Below are 22,416 nucleotides of genomic sequence, written 5' to 3'. Positions count from 1 at the left end.
TCTCTGTTTCAGAGTTGGAAAACTCCTTCTGTAAAGGTCAAGATAGAATTTTTCATCTTTGCAGGGCTCTATGTTCTTTGTATTAACTGTTTAACCATGCTGCGCTGTCCTAAAAGCAACTGGAGAGAATGCATAGTAGACATGACTGTCCAACAGAGCACTTATCAAAATACATAAGGTGTTAGATTTGACTCTTAGGCCATAGTTTGCCAGTCTTTATTTTATTGATTTTCCAGTTGTCTATACTAGGGGATTATGTATATACTAATGGTGTTTGTGTGTGTGTGCATGTATGCCTGTAGTTTTTATCTCTATACTGTGTAGTTCATATATTGAGTTGATTCAGTCCAAGAATGTTCTTGGTTTTCTTGTCTTCATAGAAATATATACAGTAAGGTTTTGTGAGCTCCAAAGGAGAATGACAGCTCATTGTGTCATGCTCACGGGTCTATTCTGACCCTCCAAAAAGGAGACCCACTCACTCTCCTGTCTTGGGACCTCGTCTAGTCCAGGGAACCTTTCCTATATAACTGTTTCATATCCCTTAGTAGTTTTTCCAAAATGAGCATGAACATGTCTGCATTTCCTCGTCTCCATAAGAATATTTTGGTCATCATTCTCATCCATAGTCCTTTCCATTCTTGCTTCTTGGGCTGCTTGCCTAATTTGGTACTGAGTCTTTGTGAGGAGAAATGGGCGAGTTTTGAGAATAAAGAGAGAAGAATCTGGTTCTTCTGTATTCTACCTGTGTCCTCCTCCAGCCAGACTTCGCCTCTTATCCTATTGCTTGGCCTCCCTCTTTGCATTTTGATTTTCCCTAGTGAAGTCTGGCAGTCTAGTTATTAGGATTGGATCACCACCGATGAGTGTCACCTTGTTGGCTCTTGGAAGGTGGGTCTTCTATAAGGCTTGTGAAATCTTTCCATAGTCAGCATAGAAGGAGAGCTGAACTAGAGGGAAAGACTGTGGTATTTCCACACATAATTTCATTATGCTGCATTAGTGAGTCTGGTGTTGATTGGATCAGATACTCTATTCATTGGCCCTTCTGGTAGGTTCAGTTGAGACTAAAATGTGGAAGGAACAACCATTACTCACGTGGTTCTAATGTCATCTGAACTTGGATCTTTTAAAACCAATTGCCCGTCAACTCCTCACCAAATTTATCACCCCTGTGAATTAGATTTATCATGGTCAGAAGTTCTTTCCTACAAAGACTAAATCGAAAAGAGTCCAGATCCAAGCTGGGTGTGATGGTATGTGCCTGTAACTCTAGAACCTGGGAGATTGAGGCCAGGAATATTGCTGCAAGTTCAAGGTCAGCTTGGGATACATCACAAAACTCTGTATGACCCCCAAAAGGTGGGAGAATTGGAGAGATGGCTCAGAGGTTAAGAGTGCTTGCTGCTCTTGCAGAAGACCTGAGTTCAGTTCCTATCATCCACATAGTGGCTAACAGCCATCTGTAACTCCAGTTCCAAGGGTCTAATACCCTCTTCTGGCCTCCATGGGCACCAGGCACACATGTGGTACATATACATACATGGGCAGGCAAACACTCATACACATAATAAAACAAAACATGCAAGGCCATCAGGATGATTCAGTGGGTAAAGGCACTTTTCTCAAAAGCGTGACACCCTGAGTCCAATCCCTGGAATCTACATAAAGGTAGGAAAGAACTGACTCCACAGAGTTGCCCTCTGGCCTCCTCATGTGCTCTGTGGCACATGTACCCACATGCATACATATCACACACAAGAATAATAATAATAATATAATAAATACATTTTTAAAAAGGTTTTTTTCTATTGTTATTAATTTTCTTAGGGTCCTCTATCTGCTAACAAACATCTGAAAGCTTGCCCTGCACCAGCACATCATCCTTATGACATCTCTATCCCACTTCTGGTTTTATGGTCTGACTAACCGAGTTGGAATAAATATTCCCCTAGTACCTGCCTAGGCATTGGATTGTATAAATTGTATTTTCTGTGTCTCTTCTAGCTAAAGGCAGCCCTCTGGTTCATACCTCAGCGCCTATTCCCTAGTAACCTAGTTAACAGCTGTGTGTTAATTTAAGCAAAAAATCATAGAGCTTCTGAGAGCTTAGACCTGAATATGAAAACAGTTTCCTCATTAGCTTAATTAAGTCTTACAAAGGAAAAGGTTAAGATGGGAGGAAGTTGAACCTATGCCCCGACCTCAGCTCTCATTCTTGTCATTGATTCTTGTACTTCAGGATCTTGTTGCTTTTTCCAAGAAGCTTCTGCCGGCCCTCACTGTATCCACCAGGTGCTCCTACCTTGTGCTTTCTTCATTCCCTTTATACTTCAGTAAAATGTAGTTGCTTATTTAACAGTTCAAAGTTAGGGTGTGTGTCTTATTCTTGTCTCATACTCTGCTGAGGATAGGCCCATAGTAGGTACTCGGCAAATGTTGAATTGCTCCATGTGACACGGCGTCATATCCCTGCCACAGTCATTACCTTTACCCTAATCTTGGCTGTGAAAATGTAAGAACTAGTAAGAACAGTCTCTTCTGAGCAGAAGTCCCAGTTGCCAGTGCAGTGATTGTCCAGATGTGCTTTCCCACCAGCTGGCATAGGCTCCAGCCAGTCTCTCCGACAGGCCAACTCAGACTAAGCTCCTTTACACATTATATTTCTTTTTCTGTTCCTTTGTCAGGGTTCAAAAGACATCAACATGTACTAATTGCACATGGCCAGTGAACCTTCCTCTTTGGAGAGACCTGTATAGTATTTTGGTGGTACCAGATATCAAACCCAGCATCTTTTGCCTGCTAGGCAAGCCTTCTGCCACTGGTCTACACCCTACCCTCAGCCCAGAAATGAAATTTTTAAGAAAATAGATTACATTTTCCCTTTGATTTCTATGATAATGTAACCTATATAATATGACAGCCTTTACACACCTGTGGCTTAAAGCCCAACAAGAAGCCATTGGCGTGTTTGAGCTCTTAATTTTGCTTAAGGTCAACTTTTCTGGGGTGTGGTTATTGTTGTCGGCAGTAACGTCAGGAGGTGAGAAATCAGGAAATTCTTAGTGGAACCTGTGAGAATCCATGCACCTTCAGGGGAGAAATTGCCCAGGCTCTTGAGGGAGCATAATTCTGGGCACTGCAGAGCTTCCTTGGTCACTGCGTCTTTGTTCTTTTCCAGACTCTGTGCATCCTAGCCAACATAGCAGATGGGACGACAGCAAAAGAACTTATTATGACCAATGATGACATCCTGCAGAAAATCAAATATTATATGGTAAGCAGTTGTCCCCTCTCACTCAGAATTAAAAGGCAAGGACTGTAGCATTGTAACTCTAAACCCATTGTGCAGAAGAAGGGTGAACTACCCTGTGATAAATGAAAAGACGCTTCCATCCTGAAGCAGAAAAACACCTGTTTCCTAGAAACGTGTGTCCTTGGTGCCATTAGCACTACTACCCTGCTCCCACCTTGTCATCTGCTGGCTGCCTTCCTCTTACTCGTTGAACACTTGAACTCTTGGTTCCCTCTTGGTGTCCCCCAGTCCCTGTTTTCCCTCTGGTGTCAGTTCCATGGTGGATGAGCCCTCTAGCCACTTGACACCTCACATCTTTGACCTGTTTGCCACTAAACAAAGTCTGCCACCGACTGCCATGGCATGTTGTCATCACAGAAACTGCCAGTTTGCCAGAATGTGATGCTAAACACCCTTATCTCTTTTCATTTTGTTCATGTCTCCTGACAAAATTCTAACCATAAAAGACCTCTGGCCTCCTTCCTCCAGCAAAGCTGTCCTTTATTTGCCTGGCATTGCACAGTTAATAATTGGAGAGAAAAACACAGAAGCATGCTGAGGGGTTCATGGTTTACAAAATCCTGTCTTATGTCCTTCAGTGATTTTTCTAGTAAGCTGGTGCCCCATTTTCCACAGAATAGGTTCGCGTTCTCTCCTTGTTTAAAGCTTAACTCTTCCCTCCCCCATGACTTTTGTTCACCTTCACTCTTTGTTCTGTTAAGAGAACGCAAACCACAGTTCCCTCAGTGGCACCTTGAATCAGTTCCATGCCCTCTTAGGATGGCCTGACACTGTGCCCTAACTGTCCATATCCCTGAGGTATTTCATTCTCTTCCCTTTGTTCACTGCGCTGATCTCTTTCAGCTCCAGAGAAGCCATATTCTTTCCTACCTCAAGTTCTTTATCCATTCTGACTTCTTTGCCAGGGGCACTATTTTCTCCGCCCCCTCTCACTCTTCAGATCTCAGCTGAACTGACACTTCATCCCCAGGCTCTTACCCACGCCAGTTGTTCCATTCCTTCAGAGCACTTCAGTCCGTTGTAGTGATGGTCTTTGTGTACCCACTGAGTTTCTCCTCTGTCAAAATATGAGGTCCAAGGCTGGAGAGATGCTCAGCAGTTAAAAGCACTGGCTGCTCTTGCAGAAGACCTGGGTTCAGTTCCCAGCTCCCACATGGTGGCTAACAACTGTCTGTAATTGCATTTCCTCTTCTGGCTTCTGTGGGTTTTGCATGCCATGGGTGCACTTACATACATACAGGTGAAACAGTCATACACATAAAAAGAAAAAGTTAAAAAAAATGTGTGTGTGTGTGTGTGTGTGTGTGTGTGTGTGTGTGTGGTCCATGAAACAAGGAGCATGTGCATTCTATCACCTTTGTAGTACCTAGCCCCTAGTATATATATGCTCAGTATTTGTTGAATGAAAACTTACTGTTTCAACTGGTAATTCTCTTTATCTTTTCATAACCACATAGTATGCTGTTTTGTCTTTAAAACCCTCCTTACCAGTGGTAGAGCATTTCTAGTGCACAAGTCCCTGGCTTTAATCTCCAGCACCTGAAGGAAAATCTTAATCTCCTCTATTCGTTGAGTCATCAAGATACGCTGTTTTTCTTACTGCTGTCCAAAATACTGTTTTTTAAAAAACATCTGCGTATACTAACCCCTTCCTTACCTCTAAATTGACTCTAACCTACGTTATCTGGCCTTTACCCCCCATCACTCAACTGCAGCTATTCTAGTTAAGGTCACTGGTGCTCTCTGTAGTGGTCAGTTTGAAGGCTGCTTTCTGCCCTCATGCACCCTGCTAAGAGCTGACATGAACACAGCTGATCTTTCCTCTTGGGAACTTCCCTTCCTCTTGGCTTCCCTGACATCATACCTCCTACTTACCTTGGATCTTCTCTCCTCTTTGCTCTCCTGAGGTTGCTGGTTTGCAACTTTGGTTGCACAGTAAAACCTCCTAGGGAGCTTTGAAAGCTTGCTTTATCCTTTCCCTTCCAAGATTCTTATGTAATAAATATGTCTGGGGTGTAATTTAAGTTGCCTGGGTGATTCTTATGTACAGAGTTGAGAAGTTGAGAATCGCTGGTTTAGGGGACTCTCATCCATCCCATGTTAGGTACTGCCATCTCTACAAATGATTGTAAAATGTGGATCTGCAAGCTGGACCTCCCTTCACGACTCTTGTTAGCTTCCTGCCTACTCAGTAGCTTCCTGTGGCTGCCAACAGCCTCTTGAGGTTGCTATTTATAAGTAAATTCTTAGATGTCTCCCCTAAACTTGAATGCTTCCTTTCCGGGTCCTCGGTACAGGGGCTCTGCCATCTACCCCATTGCTCAAATCACGTTCTACCTTGATTTCTCCAGCTCTGTCCACACGTTCAACCAATTTTTCAGCAAGCCCTGTGAACCCTTTCCCCACAACTGATCTCAAGTCCATTTACATCTTTCCCTCACCACAGCTCCACTGTACCCCTACTGTAGTATCACCTGTCTAGTTGCCTGTGTGATAACAGTAGCTTCCTGGACACTATTGAACTACAATCCCCTCAGCCAAAGTGCCATTCTAAAAGTGTAAATCAGGTCTCGTCTGTTGTAAATCTTCCAGGGGCGTCCTCTGAACTCAGGATGAAATTCTAAGTCCCTGCTCTATCCTACAAGGGCCCATGACCTCTTTGAACGTACAGTCCCTCCTTACCAAAGACTTCCTCAACAAGTGTTTCCTTTCTCAGACCTCCAAGCTGCTTGAGTTGTAGATCTGGCTCCTTCCTTTCATTTAAGTCTCTGCTTAAGTGTTGCCTTTCAGAGGTCTTCTGGCACTCCACCCGAATCAAGTTCCTGCCCTCCACCTTCTCATTTTATTGAATGAATGATAAATGAATTTCTCTGTTTTGATTTGGTTTTTTTGAGACAGGGTCTCCCTGTAGCCCCAGCTGGCCTGGAACTTGCTATGAATGAATTTCTTAACAGTAAATATTTGATATATTATATTACAAGTTCATTTACTCTGTTTACTTGAAAGCAGATGACGTTTTATTCTCTTTTGTCCTGATAAACTCAAACTGGGTATTTCATTAAAACCATTGGCAGGATAAAGAAGAATCACTAACCATAGAATTCCAGTGGCAGAAGATATACCCATTCCCTGTCTCCTCTCAGTGGAGGAGTAGTCCTACCTGAGGAGATGTCGGCATTAGCCTTCAGAAATCCTTGGGCCTATCATGCCATCAGTACTCCCACAGATGCACATTAATTAAAACTGACAAGCAGGGAAACCATCTGTAAAGACTATTTATTGAGTCCTCTTTCATTTAGGAGAAAGCATTCTATAGGGATAAATGATCCACCTCTAGCAGAAATGGCTGTACTCACAGTAGAACAAGGAAAATAAATAATAATTGTGTATTAGAATATGAGGTTCCTTGGTCATAGCTGTCACCTGATAAGCAGCAATTTGATCTATGTCTTTGGGATACTCTTATAGAAATGAGTCATTTCATTGATCAGAAGCTGGAGGTAATCTATAAATCTTGTTTTCAGCAAATAGTATCAGGAGAATAAACCGTAAGTTGTTTGTGTGTTTAAGTCTAGTTGTTACTGAACTCCCTGAGCATATCCTCATTTCTTTCCCCACCTTAATTATTGGACCACGTGAATAAGATAATTAGTAGCTGCAGAGATAAATAGCAAACACACATCCAGTTTATAACTGCTAGTAACTGTAAGCCTAGACCAGTCAAGAGCCCGGACTTGTTCTATGCCATTGTTTCTGGGTACATGCATCGCTATACACTGCACCTGTGGCCTCGGGGCTGTTTTGTTTGGCCAGCCGCTCCTCAGTTGACCAGATCTCCCACCATCCCCTGTTGCTTTCAGCCCAGCCCTTACCCACTTTAATGTTAACTTCACAACTCCTCACAACAGTTTGTGGCCTCTGGTTCCGATTTATAAGCTCTTGTAATTTCCTATGGTATGTCATGAGAAAAATGATTCCCCCTGAGATTACCCCATTTTGATTTTTGTTCCTTTTCTGCATCAATAGGGTCATTCACATGTCAAACTGCAGCTTGCCGCTATGTTTTGTATATCAAACCTCATATGGAATGAAGAGGAAGGTAAGAGACTAGTGAGGAAAATTTTACATAGGGAAAGCAGAAGTACCTCTAAAGTCCTGGACAGAAGCCCCCCACTTGGACTAGCTGAGCCCCAGAACCCCCCAGACTCACTTTGGTGTGAGAATCAGTGAGACTAACGTGTCAGTCAGGTATTTAACACTGAGTTGTCCCCACAAACACACAAACTTCAAGCCATCCCAGCACTAGATTACAGGGATAAGGGAGAGCAGGAAGCGACAGCTCCTACCTTTGGGATGATGAAGAGGATGTCGTGTTGCACTGAAGGTGAGAGCAGAGTGGTGGGAGGAAGGGTCTTTCATTTTGACCTGAGGAAGCACATTTAGGGACTGTCTAGTGTAACATGGTAGGGGAAAGGCTCATGGTGATGCTCCTCATTGGCAATGAGCCTTTCTAGGTAAAAGGTTCACCTTAGCACATATTAGATTTTATACTAGGCCAGTTAACTTGACCTCTAGGTATAGATGGCTCTTAATGCTTCCCAGGTGATGTCTTTATGTAACCAAGGCAGCAATCAGGAAGAGAGCACTGGGCCTCCATGCCAGGTTGGCTGCATTAAAATCATCTGAGAAATTCTTTTTTGAAAAAAAATATTTTATTTATTGTTTTTCATTTTATGTGTATGAGTGTATTACCTGCATGTATATCTAAGTGTACCCATGTCGTGCAAATTCCAAGGAGGTCAGAAGAGGGCATCAGACCCCTGGAACTGGAGTTACAGAGTTGTTAGCTTCCTTGTGGGTGCTGGGAATTGAACCTGGGTCCTCTGCAAGAGCAGGCAGTGCTCCTCACCTGGGAAATTCTTCAAGTGCAAGTTTCTGGTCTCTATCCCTAGAGAGTTTGGGTCGCTGGGCATAGAAAAGGTACTGCAGGAATGAATCACTAGGCTTTTTAGTGGGGAAGGAAGTGGAGGGAAGCTAACATACTACTCACATTCAATAGTTCTGGCCTGAACAATGCAGAAGGAAGCAAAACTAGATTCAACCATAGGCCTAGATACCAAGGATTACATCTGTCCCAGGGAGTCAAAACCAGGCTTCAAAGTAGTATTCTAGTTGGAAGACAGAGTAGAGCGCTATGAAATTAGAGCTGCCACTTATGGTAATAGAAAGGCAGCAAGAAGTGCTGAGAGGAACAAGGAGTAGAAAACTTTAGCCTGGTAAGGACTGTTAGCATATCCTTAAAGAGTGGCAAAGCTGGGGCTCAGTGACAGAGGGTCTTGTACCAGACTGAAGAGTCTAACCTTGACCCTGAAGTCCATGGAAGAGTTAACTCAGCAGCAGAACCCGGGGTGGATTTGCAAGGAGAATCCAAGAGACAGCGGGGTCAGGTAGGAAGCTGAGAGGAAGTCCAAGCATGGAGGGATCCAGCTACACTGGGGGGGTTGGGGGGTCACGGCCTAAGGAGACAGACTCTGGCAAGGCTGGAGGAGAGCAGTGACCTGCATCATGTTCCCAGTAACCTAGTAGGTTTAATCTTTTAGGTTCACAAGAACGCCAGGATAAATTACGAGACATGGGCATTGTAGATATTCTACACAAACTGAGTCAGTCACCAGATTCAAACCTTTGTGACAAGTAAGTATCAACGTAAATGGGCCTTGCTTTGGGGTAGTCTGGATTTTTTGTGAACGTCTAACATGTTTAATAATTCTTATGACCAACCTTTTATTTAGATTCTTGGACTTCATTTTTAACTTTCTGTGAGTTTGAGGCCGGCCTGGTCTATGTAGCAATTTCTAGGCTGGCCAGGGCTACACAGTAAGACCCTGTCTACACACACACACACACACACACACACACACAAGTCAGGCAGTAAACAATGACCATATAATATACTAGGTACCTAAAGCAAGGTAAGGAGTAAAGAACATTTTTTTCTAGTGTCGTCAGTAAAGGACTCTCTGGGAATATGACACTCATTATAAACCAGAATGAGATGAAGGAGTCTCCTACACAGATGTTTGCAGGAAGAACAGTCCAGGCAGAAGCACAGATAGCTCAAAGACCCTGAGGTGCAGGGCTGAACTTGGCATGCTGAAAGAGGAGCGAGTGGAGTTGGAGAAATTGTGAGGGCGGGGTCATAGGCGGAAGGAGGCAGCTCTCAAAGTGCCTTGTAGGCTATGGTAAGGACCTTAGTTTTTACTCAGAATTTAAAAGGAAGTCGTTAGCTTTCAGGAGAGGAGACATCGAATCTGGATTTTTTAAATTGTGTTTTATCTGTGTGAGTGTTTTGCCTGCATGTATGTAAGTGCACCCCATGCACTCAGTGCCTGCTGAGGCCAGAAGGTGTTGGATCCCCTGAAACTGGTGTTAGGGATGGTCGTTAGCCACCATGCAGATGCTGGGAACTGAACTTGGGTCCTCTACAAGAGCAGCCAGTGCTCTTAATCTCTGAGTCATTTTTCTAATTCCTAATCTTTTTTTTTTAAGACAGGGTCTCTCTCTCTAGCCCCAACTAACCTGGACCTTACTGTGTAGACCTCTGTCTCACAGAGCTCTGTCTGCCTCTGCCATCCAAGTACTGGTATTAAAGGTGTGCACCATCACGCCCAGCCTGAATTATTATTATTTTTTTTTACCCACTCTGGTAGCTCTGTAGAGGACTGGTTCTTGTGGGGTAGGAATGGAGGTAGGGAGACAAAGGCTCTTGGAGTCACCAGATGGGGTGGTAATGATGGTCAGATTGAGAATTTCGTTGAAGGTGGAGTTGACAGTACTAGCTTACAGACTTGATACAGGATGTTAAAGAGAGGAAAGGAAAGTACTTGGGTTTTAGCCTGTACAACTTCATGGAGTGCATTATGTTTACCAAGATGGTATGAGTCTGGAGAATTGGGTTGGGATAGACTGGGCATGCCAACTTTAGGGTATCAGTTTGATATCCAAGGGACTCAGGAAAATGGGACTAGGGCTACAGATTTGGATGGTGTTTAAAGCTGTGAAGCTGGTTGGAGGCACTTAAGGAGAGCCAGAGTATAAGAGAGAAGAGTGCTAAGGATCAAGATTTGAGACTTTCCATCCCACATGTAAGAAAGATGAGAGAACTTCCACAAAACAGCAGGAGGAACAACCCGGGGGATAGGCAGGCACAGAGGTGCTCTGAGAGCGGGGAAGAAAATGCCCAGCAGAGGCCATTCCTCCTTGAGAATTCCTCAGACTCACCATTTCCAAGAACCTCCCCCCCCCCAGACCATGTGAGCACCCTTCTCTACCCCATAGCACCTGTAGAACTTCACACCGTGTCTCAGTTGTCAATTTGTCTTGTCAGCAGTAGTAAATTGCTGTTCCAGACACCACAAAGCAGGCTGGACTTCTGCCTCTGTAAAGCTTGCCATCCCATAGGTTAGAGAAGTCCCTGAGTGATGTGTAGGCTGCTAGTCAGATGGGCATAGTATCAAAGGCAAAAGTCAAGGCCAGCCATATGCTGCAGGCTGGAGAGCTGGAGCCTCTGTCTCCCATCCCCTCCCTCCCTCCACAGCTGCTCTCTTGCTCATTCTCTCTCTCTCTCTTTTTGCTCGTTCTCTCTCTCTCTCTTTTTTTTTTTTTTTTTGGTCTCCCTGTGGCCCCAGGTGACCTGGAACTTAAGAGATCTGCCTGCCTCTGCCTCCCAAGTGCTGGGATTAAAAAGCTTGTGCTACCACTCTTAAATGATGGGTTCTGTCAGCTTGTCTGACTGAGAGCCAAGTTGCTGACTGGGAATTTTGCTCATGTTTGTTTAGAAGTGAAAGCAGCTCTACTTAAAACTGTCTCTATAGATGATCTAGAATGGAAAGACCTCACCAGCAGGCAGTGGAATAGGCCTGGGTTCTTCCTAGCGTTGCTTTAGGCCAATCTGCTGCTGTTTCTCCAAATTGGTATGGTGTGTAAGTTTCCATTACCTCCCATACTCAAATGCCTGTTGAAAGAAAAAGTGGTCATCTTAAAGCGTTGGCACTCACCTGTAATCTCAGCACTTTGGAAACTGTGATAGGAATGTCATGAGTTTGAGGCAAGCTTGGTCTAGACCCACCCTGTCTTGGGGAAGAAAAAAAGAAATCAAAGAGTGAGCTGTCCAACCTCTCTAAGAAAAACTTATCTGTTCTCTAAAACCATCAGTCCAGAAGGCTTCTTAGATAACAGATAGTAGAAATACAATAAACATACAGTTTCTGTAGTCCCCAAATGATCAAACATAGTCCACTAGCTATAGAAAGAACTGGAAGTTGAATTGAATTGGGAGGTTCTTTTGTTTATTTGGGTGTGGACAAGAGATTGTAGTGTACACCACCACTACCTAGCTGAGTTGGCAGTTTTAAAGGATTTGAATCCTAATACAGGTGTGGATTAAGATCTTCTGTATGCATACTGACATGGCACAATAAAGTCTGTCACCTAAAGAAGGCAACTCTCAGGTTCTACTTTAAAAAGTTTTCATTAACAAAAGTATGAGTTCCAGATCCATCACAACAGACCTATAATCCCAACACTCAGGAGGCAGGGACAGGAAGATCACGAAATTCAAGGCTAGACTAGGCTACATAGTGAGTTCTAGGCCCAGCCTAGACTACAGAGTAAGTCCATGTCTCAAACACACACAGGAAAACAAACAAAACACCCTATAGATTATATATTACTTGACAATAGAAACCATGTTTGAGTCTAGCTCATCATAGGCCTAGTCTACTTTGTACCCCTTCTGCCAGCTAATAATAACTACAGATTTTAGCCTTTTCTTTTCATAACCTAGGCAGGGAGACCAAAAAAAAGTCTACCAAACTGTAGCCTTCTTCCTCAGTTCTGAGACACAGGGTCTTGACCCCCTTTGTGCGCTTCTAATCAGCACCTTAACGCTTCATCCTGGGTCAGCTTTGTTCTAGCTTTGCAGAGCACTAAGAGTCCTCCAGTAGTCATGTGCATTGCTATATAAAGTCTACATGACTGTAAGAAAAAGTATGAGTTCCAGATCCATCACAGCCATATGCCAGTAACAAAGGCAAGCTATAGCCTGTCAGCACTTGCAAGGGAATGTGGAATGTCACCAGGCTCAGGATAAGAACAACTGTCCAGAAAGAATGTAGCCAGAGTGGGTTTGGAAATACCAGGTGACTGCAGGTCTCTGCTGCGTAAGGTTAGCTATGCAGCTCCCTCTGGAAATACACACTTTTTTTTTTTTTTTCTGGTGTTTTGAGACGGGGTATCCTTGACTGACCTGGAACTTGCTGTGTAAACCAGGCTAGTCTCAGACATCTGCCTGCCTCTGCCTCCTGAGTGCTGGCCTAGAAGGCGTGTGCTACCACACCCAGGCTCAGATGGGTGTTTTTTAAACCTCCCTAAATACCATGGATGAGCCCAAGTTTTTTCCCTCAGTTACAGTTGTGAGGTGATGGCTAACAGGAACTTTATGATTTCAGGGCAAAGACGGCACTGCAGCAGTACCTGGCATGATGGGAGTGCCCCGAGAACCTGAGAGCATCCCGCATCCTTGTTAAAGGAAGTACAGGACTAGCCGCGTTTGATTCCTTCTGTTTGCACAAGTCACCTTGGACTGCAGGGAGCTGTTTTGCAAAAGCAGTTTAATAGGCATAGATCTCAAGTTCATCTTGAGAACTTTTTTTTGAGGTGGTGATTTCCTCGGAGGACTATTGTGTTTTGTTCTGTTTTGGTTTTTTTTGTTAGCTACTGGACTGTATTAGAACAATCAGTCATTTTCCTTTGGACCTACAGTTTTTTGCCTATGCTGCAGCCACTTTGTGAGCAAGAATGATGGGTGTGTATGTGCGTGCGTGCGTGAGTGTGTGTGTGTATGTGTGTGTACATGCATGCACATGCGTATGAGTCAGAATGAATGGGTGTGTGGGTGAGGGATACCTCAGATTTGTTTTTCTTATTTTGTGTGAAAATCTCTTTTCTACAGATTTTCCAGGGTTTAAGCATTGCTTGCTGTATAAAACAAAACAAAACTTTACTGAATTATATACAGTTTGAATGAAATGTTATTTTAAAAGCAAAACAATTGTTTAGTGTTCCATAAAGGTTATGTTGAATTTTGGTCAGATGAATATTTGTAAGTAAAAAAAAAAATATATGCATTTCTGAACCTCAACTTACATAGATTTTCTTTATAAAAACAAACAAAAAAGAAAAAAAAAAAGACAAAGTTGGCTACGTCGGCCTGAATAACAGGCACTTACACATGGTGCTGTGCAAACAGTAAGCTAGCATCTTACTGCCGCCAATCTTAGCAGGTACAAAGCCTTTTTTTCAGCCTAATTCAATAAGTTCTCAGGCTTCCAAGTTAGAAGGGTGGTGGAATGGAGTAAAGTGAGGCAGCAGTCACCGTGGGTTTTCAAAACATCAGTGGGAACTAGAACCACTGATAGAGGAAGCCCGCCCAGCCTGAGCAGGTGGACTGCCTTTGACAGGGCTGGAGACCTAGAGCCTCCCATCTGCCCTCAGTCCTGTCGTTGGAGTTGGTATCTGGCAGGATTCAGAAACAGATCTGAAACATTACATTCAAACTCAGAGTAAGTCGCCATTTCCTGGAAACAAAGCCAGCTCACCTTGTGCTTCCTGCCACAGCATATATCACTGTGAAACTAAGAGCGTTCCACAAACACATCTGTAGGAAGAGGCAAGAACAGCTTGTCTAGAAAGCTTTTTCTGAATTAGCTCAGCAATTCCATGCAGTAGCTCGGGGTTGCTGATCGGTGTGCTTTTGTGGAAACAAGATCTGAGGTCTTTCTGAATGAAGCTAAAAACTCTTCAGATTGAGAGAAGGAAGGGAATCTCCCCCAGGATGACAGAAAATTACTTCTTTTTCTTGGCAACCCTTCAAGTTGAACTCAACAGAGGCTCCTCTTGCTGTTTGAAGGTAGAACCAGCCTCCCTTTTCCTTTTACTAGAAGGAGATCAGAAGCATCACAGGCAGGTTATGAGGTCTCCAGTTAAAAAAGTTGCAGTGAATGTGCCACTGATGGGGTCCTACACCACCCACCAGCCACTCTCTGGGGGGCTGCTCACAAGAAGCTGCTCTGTCACCAACCTGCACCTTGCTTGGAAGACTTAAATATGGTTGATTGCAAATGAATGTTTTTAAAATGTATTTAATGCAATTTTTCCTGTTTTCAACATGTCCACCCAGGATGCAAACACAGAGATTTCCAAGTTGTTGGGGTCCTCCCACTGAGAACATGACTGATTTTTTTAAAATGCCACAATACAACTTGGGTTTTGTGAAGATATCAGAGTACTAATGTGAGAAAACTAGTTTATTGGGAATTGAGCCTTGTTTAGGGCCCACTCATTGCCATTTCTGGTGTGGAGACTATCCTTGTTTGGCATTTGTAACGCACAATGCTGCAGCATTGGTATTAAAAGTACCAGGTAAACAGAAAGAAACCAATAATGCATTGCTCAGACAATCTTGAACCCAAATAGCATTAGAGAACTAAAGACCTGGTAGAACAACTTTCACCCTTAAACTCTGTGAATAAATCTTGCCTGTGGGTATAAACAATGGTCACATAAAAGTGCTTTATGATAACTTTTCTTATTTGAATGAAGGGAAATGTATTTATTAAAACAAAGCTGTTTGCTGCTTTACGCAGGTGCAGTGTTCAGTCAGCAAGGAAGTGGGGAGAATGGGACATGGTCTTATGTCTACACCCAAGTTCTTAGTTGAGCTTCTGCTCTCTAATACTGCATTCTGTTTCTCCTTTTGTGCCCTGATTGTAACCCAGAATTTATGAACTAGAAAAGAATGTCCAATTTAATAAGTTGCATTTTTTTCCTTAAGCACTTTATTCAGAACAATACATGTTCTTCTGGTAGTGTTTGGATAATATGATTTTAACACATGCTAATAAAAGCCAAGAAAAATCATGGCAACTTCTAAACGGTCTGTTTTCCGAATGTCTGGACTGTTAGGAAATGGTAGGGGATAATGTGAACTGGCCTCCGGAGGCTGCAGGTCTTGGGAAATGAAAGAAGGGCAGAGCAGAGAGGTGGCTGTGCAATGCAGAGTAGAACCCATACCTCAGACCAGCAATGACTCAGAGGCCTCTGCAGCAGTCTGAGGGCTCCTCTCCTGGGCCACCAGAAGAGCAGCAGACCCTTTACCAGTGCCCTTTTGCAGCCACCAACCCCCATCCCTCATGTCGTGTCTACCCAGTCACCCACTCCTTGCCCCACCGGTGTGTGCACCTCCATTGCCATGCGCGGGTCAGACTGAGCTTCACAAATGACCAGCTGCTGCACATCTACAACGACACACAGCCATCCCCATTCCTTGCTGCATGCTGGAGCTTTTCTCAATCTACAGACTGCACCGCCACCCACAATTCAAAACCTCACTGCAAATAGCCAAGGACAACATGGGGCACGAGGGAGGAGGGTGATGCATGTAGACCTTCTGTGAACACTGAGGAGACAGGCATGTTTGTTTCCCTCATGAGCAAATCTTTGCTCCAGGTCTTGGCCTCAAGCTGAGGGAGCTATGGGGCTGTGGAGTAGATGGCAGAGCCACCTTCCCCTCAGGCTCCCCAGCCCAGGCTTTTTCCTCTGGTGTTGCCAGGCAGCCAGCCAGGCTCTCGCTGAGTGCAGGCCAGAACAGTGCTCAGAGTGGAGCTACACCCTGGGCTGGCTTCTCTTGGGAAAGTCAGGCTGAGGGTCTGCACCAAAGTACACTGTCCTCAGAGTGGACAGACCTTACAGCCACTCAAGGGAGCCCCTTCCCAAACTCTCATTCCTGATGCCATGAATCTTCTAGATTCTTAGAAAAGAGGCCCTGTAGTGGGTGAACCCACATCATCCTTGATCTGAAAGTAGTAAGAGAAGGGTATGTCCCCATGACTTCACTGTGTCCTCCCTGCCCAGCCCTCACCCTTCCGGATCCCTCCTGGGAAGGTTTCTAGCTCCACAGCCATCTCCTGCTCAGGTCAGGTCCCCCACCCGCTCTCTTCCTCTTTCCCCTGCTTTCAAAGGCTTTGATTGCCCCGTCTTTCCTCTCGCCAGAAATAAGAAAGACCCTTGGCATCCTGGCTTTCAGTTTAGATTAACCCTTGTTCCACTCATAACCTCGGTCATTTTATGAGCATGCCCTGATGTGTGGAGAACTGCGTAGGTGGGTCTGGCAGCATTAATGGCAGCATTAGGATCTGGCTGTCCCTGTCACTTGGGCAGGTAACATGGGCAGCACTGAAAGCCTGTTCATACGTGTTCCCACATCAGTATGTTGGTAGTGTCACAGCTATCTTAAGGTAATTTCATATTACTAGGTTAGGGGCTGGTGAGATGGTCCAGCAAGTAGAGGCACTTGGCTTGCCACCAAGCCTGATGACCTGAGTTGGATCCCTGGGACCTGTGTGGTGGAAGGAGAACTGTGACTCCCCGGTGTTGTACTCTGACCTGCACTAGTGCGCGTGCGCACACACACACACACACAAAATTTTTTTTAAGTCCAAGCTAGGATCAAAAACAGATTTATTGTTGGGGAGATCCTGTGTCCTCTTAAGGTGAAGCCACATCTTGACAGAACACAGTGACTCACGTCCACTTACTTTTTAAATTTAAGCCAAAGACTGGAGTGTAGGGTGTGTTCTGAGTACTGCTTAATAAGAGCAAAGCATAGACTGCCATTTTCATTGTCCACAAAAGAGCTAGACCAAGAACACTGGTGGTCTAAAGAGAAGTCTTCCTCTGAAGTTTCTTCTGTGCAGATGGGAGTGCGCTGACATTTCACCTTGTGGCCTTGTGACCTTGACCTCATGCTAGAGGCCCTGTGTGGGGTCCACCGCTCCTTCAGTCTCATCACCTAGGGGATGACAGGTGTTCCGTAAGACTTCTGAAACCCTGTTCCAGGCCTCCTGCCTTAAAAAAAAAAAAGGAGAAAAGAGCCCGAGGAGAGACAGCAAAGAGGGGTTAATGGGTGTGTTAGGAATAGGGAGTTCGAGAATTATAAGAATGAGCAAGTGAAATCACAGGTTAGACCTTTATAGCCTCTCATCTTCACAAATCTGAGGAAGATGATGATTTTGGAATTATTAGTTTGAAGTTATAATGGGCCTATCCTTATCTCCATTTCACACATGAAGAAATGGGCCCAGCCGGGTAAGCAGCTTTCCAGAAGTCATTTAATTGAATAATGGAGCCAAGATTCCAACCCAGGGTTTGTCTCAAAGGCCCTTTCCTTAACAGGTTAAGTGCTAGGTAAGTGAAAGTCACGCTGCCGCCCTTTCGTGTGTCACAGTTGCATCTGTGGAGGCTGTGTGGGTATTTCCAAGTGTGATCTGGGCTCAGACCCTTCTGTCTGGAGTTGTCCCCTCTGCTTTGCTGCCCGAGGCCAAAATTCAGGTTCTAAATCTCCCAACGCTCCCCAGGACCCCCTAATAAGTTGTTTCCAACCGGTTCACCCTCTGCCCACCCCCAGACTGGCCCCAAGTGGATGAGGATGTACATGGCCCAGCAGAATGAGGGTTCTCTGTCCCTGCAGAGTGCACATTCAGGTGACAAGAACACAGGTGCTGGGCTGTGTGAACTTGGGTCTCTAACACCAACCTGCAGTCCTCAGATTTCATGACTCCCTGAGCTGGTACTCAACTTGTTCCTCAGCTCTCGCCACACCTTACCTTGCCTTTTGACCACCCAAGAAATGCTAGGTTTGGTATCTTAAGACCATAAGCATTTCAGACATTTAGGCAAATATATTGGTTAAAATCCAAGCGCTAAGGAAATTGGCGTCTTAGATCTGCAAGCAGCCTTCTCTTGAGAAACTGACCTTCACAGCCTTGGTTTTTCCTAGAATACTCATCTCCCACCCTTTTCATGTCACTGCAGCCTCACTGGTGTCCAGGCCCAGCTCCTACATTGGTTGAGGAATTGGCTGTCACACACTCTGAACTCTTTGGGTCTCTCACCCAGATTGAAGGAGGTGATAGCCTGGCTCACTTTACCCAGACATTGAATGCTTCCCACAGAGGGGAAGATCCTGAGCCTTCATAGCCCACTCTGAGGAATAGGAGGCCACAGCAGACTACAGAAGGACCCTTTCTATGCAGCCCAACTTCTCAGCCAGCCTGCTGGAAAAGGGACTGGGGAGCACAGGGATGTAAGGAAGGGACACCCAGCTTTGAAACAGGCTTCAAAAAGTTACTAAATTTTTTAGCAAAGAATTGGGAAATACTAAAATGCGTTCAGCATCCTTAGCCATTATGGAAATGCAGATTAAAACCATTTTAAGATTCCATCTCACCACGGTCAGAATGGCTATCATCAAGAATACCAATAGGCCAAGTATGGTGGCATGCATACTTTTAGTCCCAGCACTTGGGAGGCAAAGGCAGGAGGAGGCAAAGACTGGGGCCAGCCTGGTCTACATAGTGAGATTGAAACCAGCTGGGGCTACAGGGAGACCCTGTCTAAAAAAAAAAAGCAAAACAACACCAATAACAATGCTGGGAAGATGTAGGGAGGGGAACACATACACTGTTGCCGGGACTGTAAACTAGTGCACCCACTTTGGAAATCAGTCTGGAGGTTTCTTTGGGCCGGGCGTGGTGGCGCACGCCTTTAATCCCAGCACTCGGGAGGCAGAGGCAGATGGAGCTCTGTGAGTTCAAGGCCAGCCTGGTCTACATAGTGAGTTCCAGGACAGCTGGGGCTACAGGGAGACCCTGTCTCAAAAAGACCAAAAAAAAAAAAAAAAAAAACCCACCAAAAACAAACCACATAAGACCCAGCTGTATCACTGCTGGGCATACACCAAAGGACTCTACAGTCTATGAGAGGGATACCTGCACATCCATGGTTGTTGCTGCCCTATCACAATAGCTAGGAAATGGGGGCAACCTAGATGCCCCCCAACTGATGAATAGATAAGGAAGATATGGCACATACACGATGGAGTATTAGCTGGGAGGGAAAATGAAATTTTCAAGGGAATGGATGGAATCGGAGAATGCATTCTAGGTGAGGTAATCCAGGCCCTAAAAGGAAAAGTGCTGCATTGTGTGCTCTCTCTCATGAGGGTCCTAGTCTCGACTCCCAGAAATGAGGATGGGGGAGGGGTCACTTTCAGGGAGAGGGGATAGTAGAGCATAGGTGAAAAGAAAGTAAAGAGGCTCAGGAAGCAGGGACAGGCAGATCTCTGAGTTCAAGGCCAACCTGGTCTAACAGTGAGTTCCAGGCCAGCTGGGGCTACAGGGAGACCTTGTCTCAAAAAGACACAAAGGAAAAGGGGATACTGTGGTTTGAAAGGTTTCCACAGAGGGAGACGGGATGGTGGTGTTGGGGAAATGAGGGTGCGGTATGGGAGGGTAACCAGGATTAAAGGGGGTAAAAAGAAAATATTTAGAAAGCCAGATTAGACCACCTGTGCAAGAGGTGTAGGGCAGGAACCCACTGTCCTCTACGTGGATTCAAGACTCTCTCCATGGGGACCAGGGGAGACCATTGCCTGGTTCTGTAAGCCTAGCCAACAATTTGGATACCGGGAGGTAGTAGACCCATGGAGGAAATGTATTTCTTATGGTTAACTAAACTGACATAGCAGTGACATCCTCCTAGATACCTATACTTACACCCATAGAAAAATGTGGCTCCCGGCCTCAGAGAAGCAACAGTAAATGCAGAGACTCAGGGCTGCCCAAGAAGCAGAGCACAGATTACAGATGGGGGCCCAAGTCCCTCATACTGCCCCTTCTGAGGCTCAGGGAATATTGTGGGACAGGGGTGGGAAGTCAGCCGGAGCAGGAAGATAAGGCGAAAGACAGAAACATCATTCGTTAATGACTCAGTCATTAACTCACATTGACTGTAGTTACCTGCACTGGGCTCATATAGGACCAGCCCTATCAATCAGTCGAAGAAGGGGAGAGGGGCTCACAAGGTCTACCCCTTACCTTTGAACTATTGCCTATGGATTATGGGAGAGGGGGAATTACCCTCTGCTGAGCCCACCAGGCACTAATAATGACTGGCTCCAAACCCAGTCACACAGATGGCACTGGTTGATCTTAGTGGATCACAAAATAAAATGAACTGACATGAACAGGAGAGGGAGATTCGTGGGAAGGAGGGTGGACAAGATGATAGGGAGTTGGGAGAAGTAAGTGGTCAGTATGCAAAGCACAGGTGAAATTTTAAAAATTTTTTAATTAAAAAAAGTTAAATACTTTCTCCAGTGATTTGCAGAGGGAAAGGGGAAGTATTTTTACGATGAAAACAGGACACCACAAGCAGCAAAAAAATGCCATGTGGTATTAAAAAGCAGCACTGTTACTCTGTGGAGGCACAAAATGGTTTAATGTTGACACTAGTCACCTGATGACCCATGATTTCAGACAGGCCTTTATTACAGTTAGGAGCCAAGTAACCATTAGTTTCACACCCTCAAGCACACAATCATAAACTTCACTTTCAGATTTAATGAAGATAACCGGCCTTGACAACTTACCCTGCAGGACTTCTGTGTCTTTTTCTGAAAACTTGAAGCTGGGGAAGAGCAAGACCAGCTCTCTGTAGGCGTCTTCTCTGTCCCAGCTTCCATGCACAGCATTAAAGGGCATTTCTGTGCCATATTGAGCCCGGAGACTGGGAGCATCAGCACGATATAAAAGAAACAATTGTTTCATTTGAAAAGAAATTTTTTGCTCTCTGGCATCAGGATTACCAGCTACCAGTCAGCCCAAGGTTGCTTTTCTTCGTGGAAAAACCAAGAACAGCCACGCACAGCAAGTGCTGTCATGAATCCTGCAGTGCTGGGCAGGAGGCCTCTTGCATTTCACTACAGTCCAGGGGGAGGCTATGATTCCCTCTTTAAACATGTGAGTGACGTAAGCGCTAGAGCCGCCACTGTCAGCATCGCTGCTGAGGGCTGGCACCGTGCCATGTACACGATACAGCATTTCATGGCCAATCCTCACAAGAACCCATGATTCTGATGTCGCTAGGCCTTCCTATGGGTTGAGCACTGTTGTAAATGCCTCTGTCTCCTGATGGTTAATATCCCCACCTTACAGCCTAAGATCTGAACTCTGGGCTACTACTGTATTTAGCCCAGTTGCCTTGTGGTTGAATGTCCTTGCCCCTTATGACTGTGGAGGCTCAACTATAGGACATTAGCATCTTGCTAAGTTCTTTCCTGTTGTCTGGATCTGTCAGCTTCCAAGGCCAAGACCTGTGGATTTGGCACTGGTGATGCCAGGCTGTCTGCTCACCAGCTCACACAGCAGGCCGAGGTAGCCTAGTGCTTGTTATGCTGAACAGGAAACTGACTCCAGGAAGCTGCAAGTACCCTGTTGGGAGTGGGGATGAGTCTACAGTGCAGGCCTTGCCACAGTGTCTGGCTCGCAGGCTTGAGTGGGCCCCTGGAATGGGTGACTGTGAACCAACCTTAGCAAAAGCCTTTAGAAGAGGGCAGAGAAGGGGAAGAGGCAGCTCACACAGAGCACTCAGCAAAGGCTGGGACAGAAAGGGGCTGGAGACTTCCCAAATACATAACAAGGACCTCTTGACCTCCAGAAGACCCACTGTGCCACCCACAATTCTGGGCCACACACCAAATGGGGTGCCACCTTGAGATGGATGAAAGGACCACAGCTGGTGATGTCACCTTTCAGGACGCTCCCTCCTGGCCACATTGGGGTCACAGGGCCCCATGAAGCTTCGCCAAGCGGTAATTACATCCTCGGTGCCCTCAGTCCTGGTGAGGATCAGGAGATGGCTTGGTCCACTGCACATGTGATTTATTAGTTTTTCAAATGCCTCCTAGGTAGGGAGGGAAAACAGTGACAGCTGCCAGGGCCTGAAGGTCAGTGAAGCTGGACTACAAGAAAGTCAGTGAGCAGCCTTGTGTGCTCATGGATATGCAGCCACAGCCTGGCCACCTCTGCCTGCTGTAGAGGGCCCTGTCAGGGGTGGTGATGAGGATACCTTAAACCCTGGGGATGTGAGTCAGGGTTGAACATGAGACAGTTGAAGTTGGGCAATGGCATTTAAAATATATA

At 45.3% G+C, this 22,416-nt stretch overlaps 2 protein-coding genes across 5 annotated transcripts in view; one reads left to right on the top strand and one right to left on the bottom strand.

Annotated features, from left to right (window-relative positions):
* Armc8 (armadillo repeat containing 8) overlaps positions 1 to 15,297 on the top strand; it is a 110,318-nt gene extending 95,021 nt beyond the window's left edge. For all 3 annotated transcript variants that reach the window (XM_008837437.3, XM_008837439.3, XM_008837438.3), the window contains 4 exons: positions 3,182 to 3,277; positions 7,343 to 7,415; positions 8,917 to 9,010; positions 12,826 to 15,297. In XM_008837437.3, the coding sequence (XP_008835659.1) occupies positions 3,182 to 3,277; positions 7,343 to 7,415; positions 8,917 to 9,010; positions 12,826 to 12,859 (297 nt within the window). In that variant the 3' untranslated portion in view covers positions 12,860 to 15,297. The remainder of the gene's footprint in view (positions 1 to 3,181; positions 3,278 to 7,342; positions 7,416 to 8,916; positions 9,011 to 12,825) is intronic.
* Positions 15,298 to 16,877: 1,580 nt separating this feature from the next.
* Nme9 (NME/NM23 family member 9) overlaps positions 16,878 to 22,416 on the bottom strand; it is a 23,654-nt gene continuing 18,115 nt past the window's right edge. The window contains exons 9-11 of one of the 2 annotated variants that reach the window (XM_008837436.2): positions 22,023 to 22,177; positions 20,865 to 21,001; positions 16,878 to 17,225 (exon numbers count right to left, since the gene is read on the bottom strand). In XM_008837436.2, the coding sequence (XP_008835658.1) occupies positions 17,182 to 17,225; positions 20,865 to 21,001; positions 22,023 to 22,177 (336 nt within the window). In that variant the 3' untranslated portion in view covers positions 16,878 to 17,181. Of the gene's footprint in view, positions 17,226 to 20,604; positions 21,002 to 22,022; positions 22,178 to 22,416 lie in introns of those variants that run through there. The other variant, XM_029565579.1, reaches the window with a different exon arrangement.

This window comes from Nannospalax galili, unplaced genomic scaffold (genome assembly GCF_000622305.1).
Source record: "Nannospalax galili isolate Female #2095 unplaced genomic scaffold, S.galili_v1.0 scaffold1458, whole genome shotgun sequence".
Lineage (NCBI taxonomy): Eukaryota > Metazoa > Chordata > Mammalia > Rodentia > Spalacidae > Nannospalax > Nannospalax galili.
Note: the sequence above shows the minus strand (reverse complement) of the source record. Positions and strands in the feature narration are given on the sequence as shown.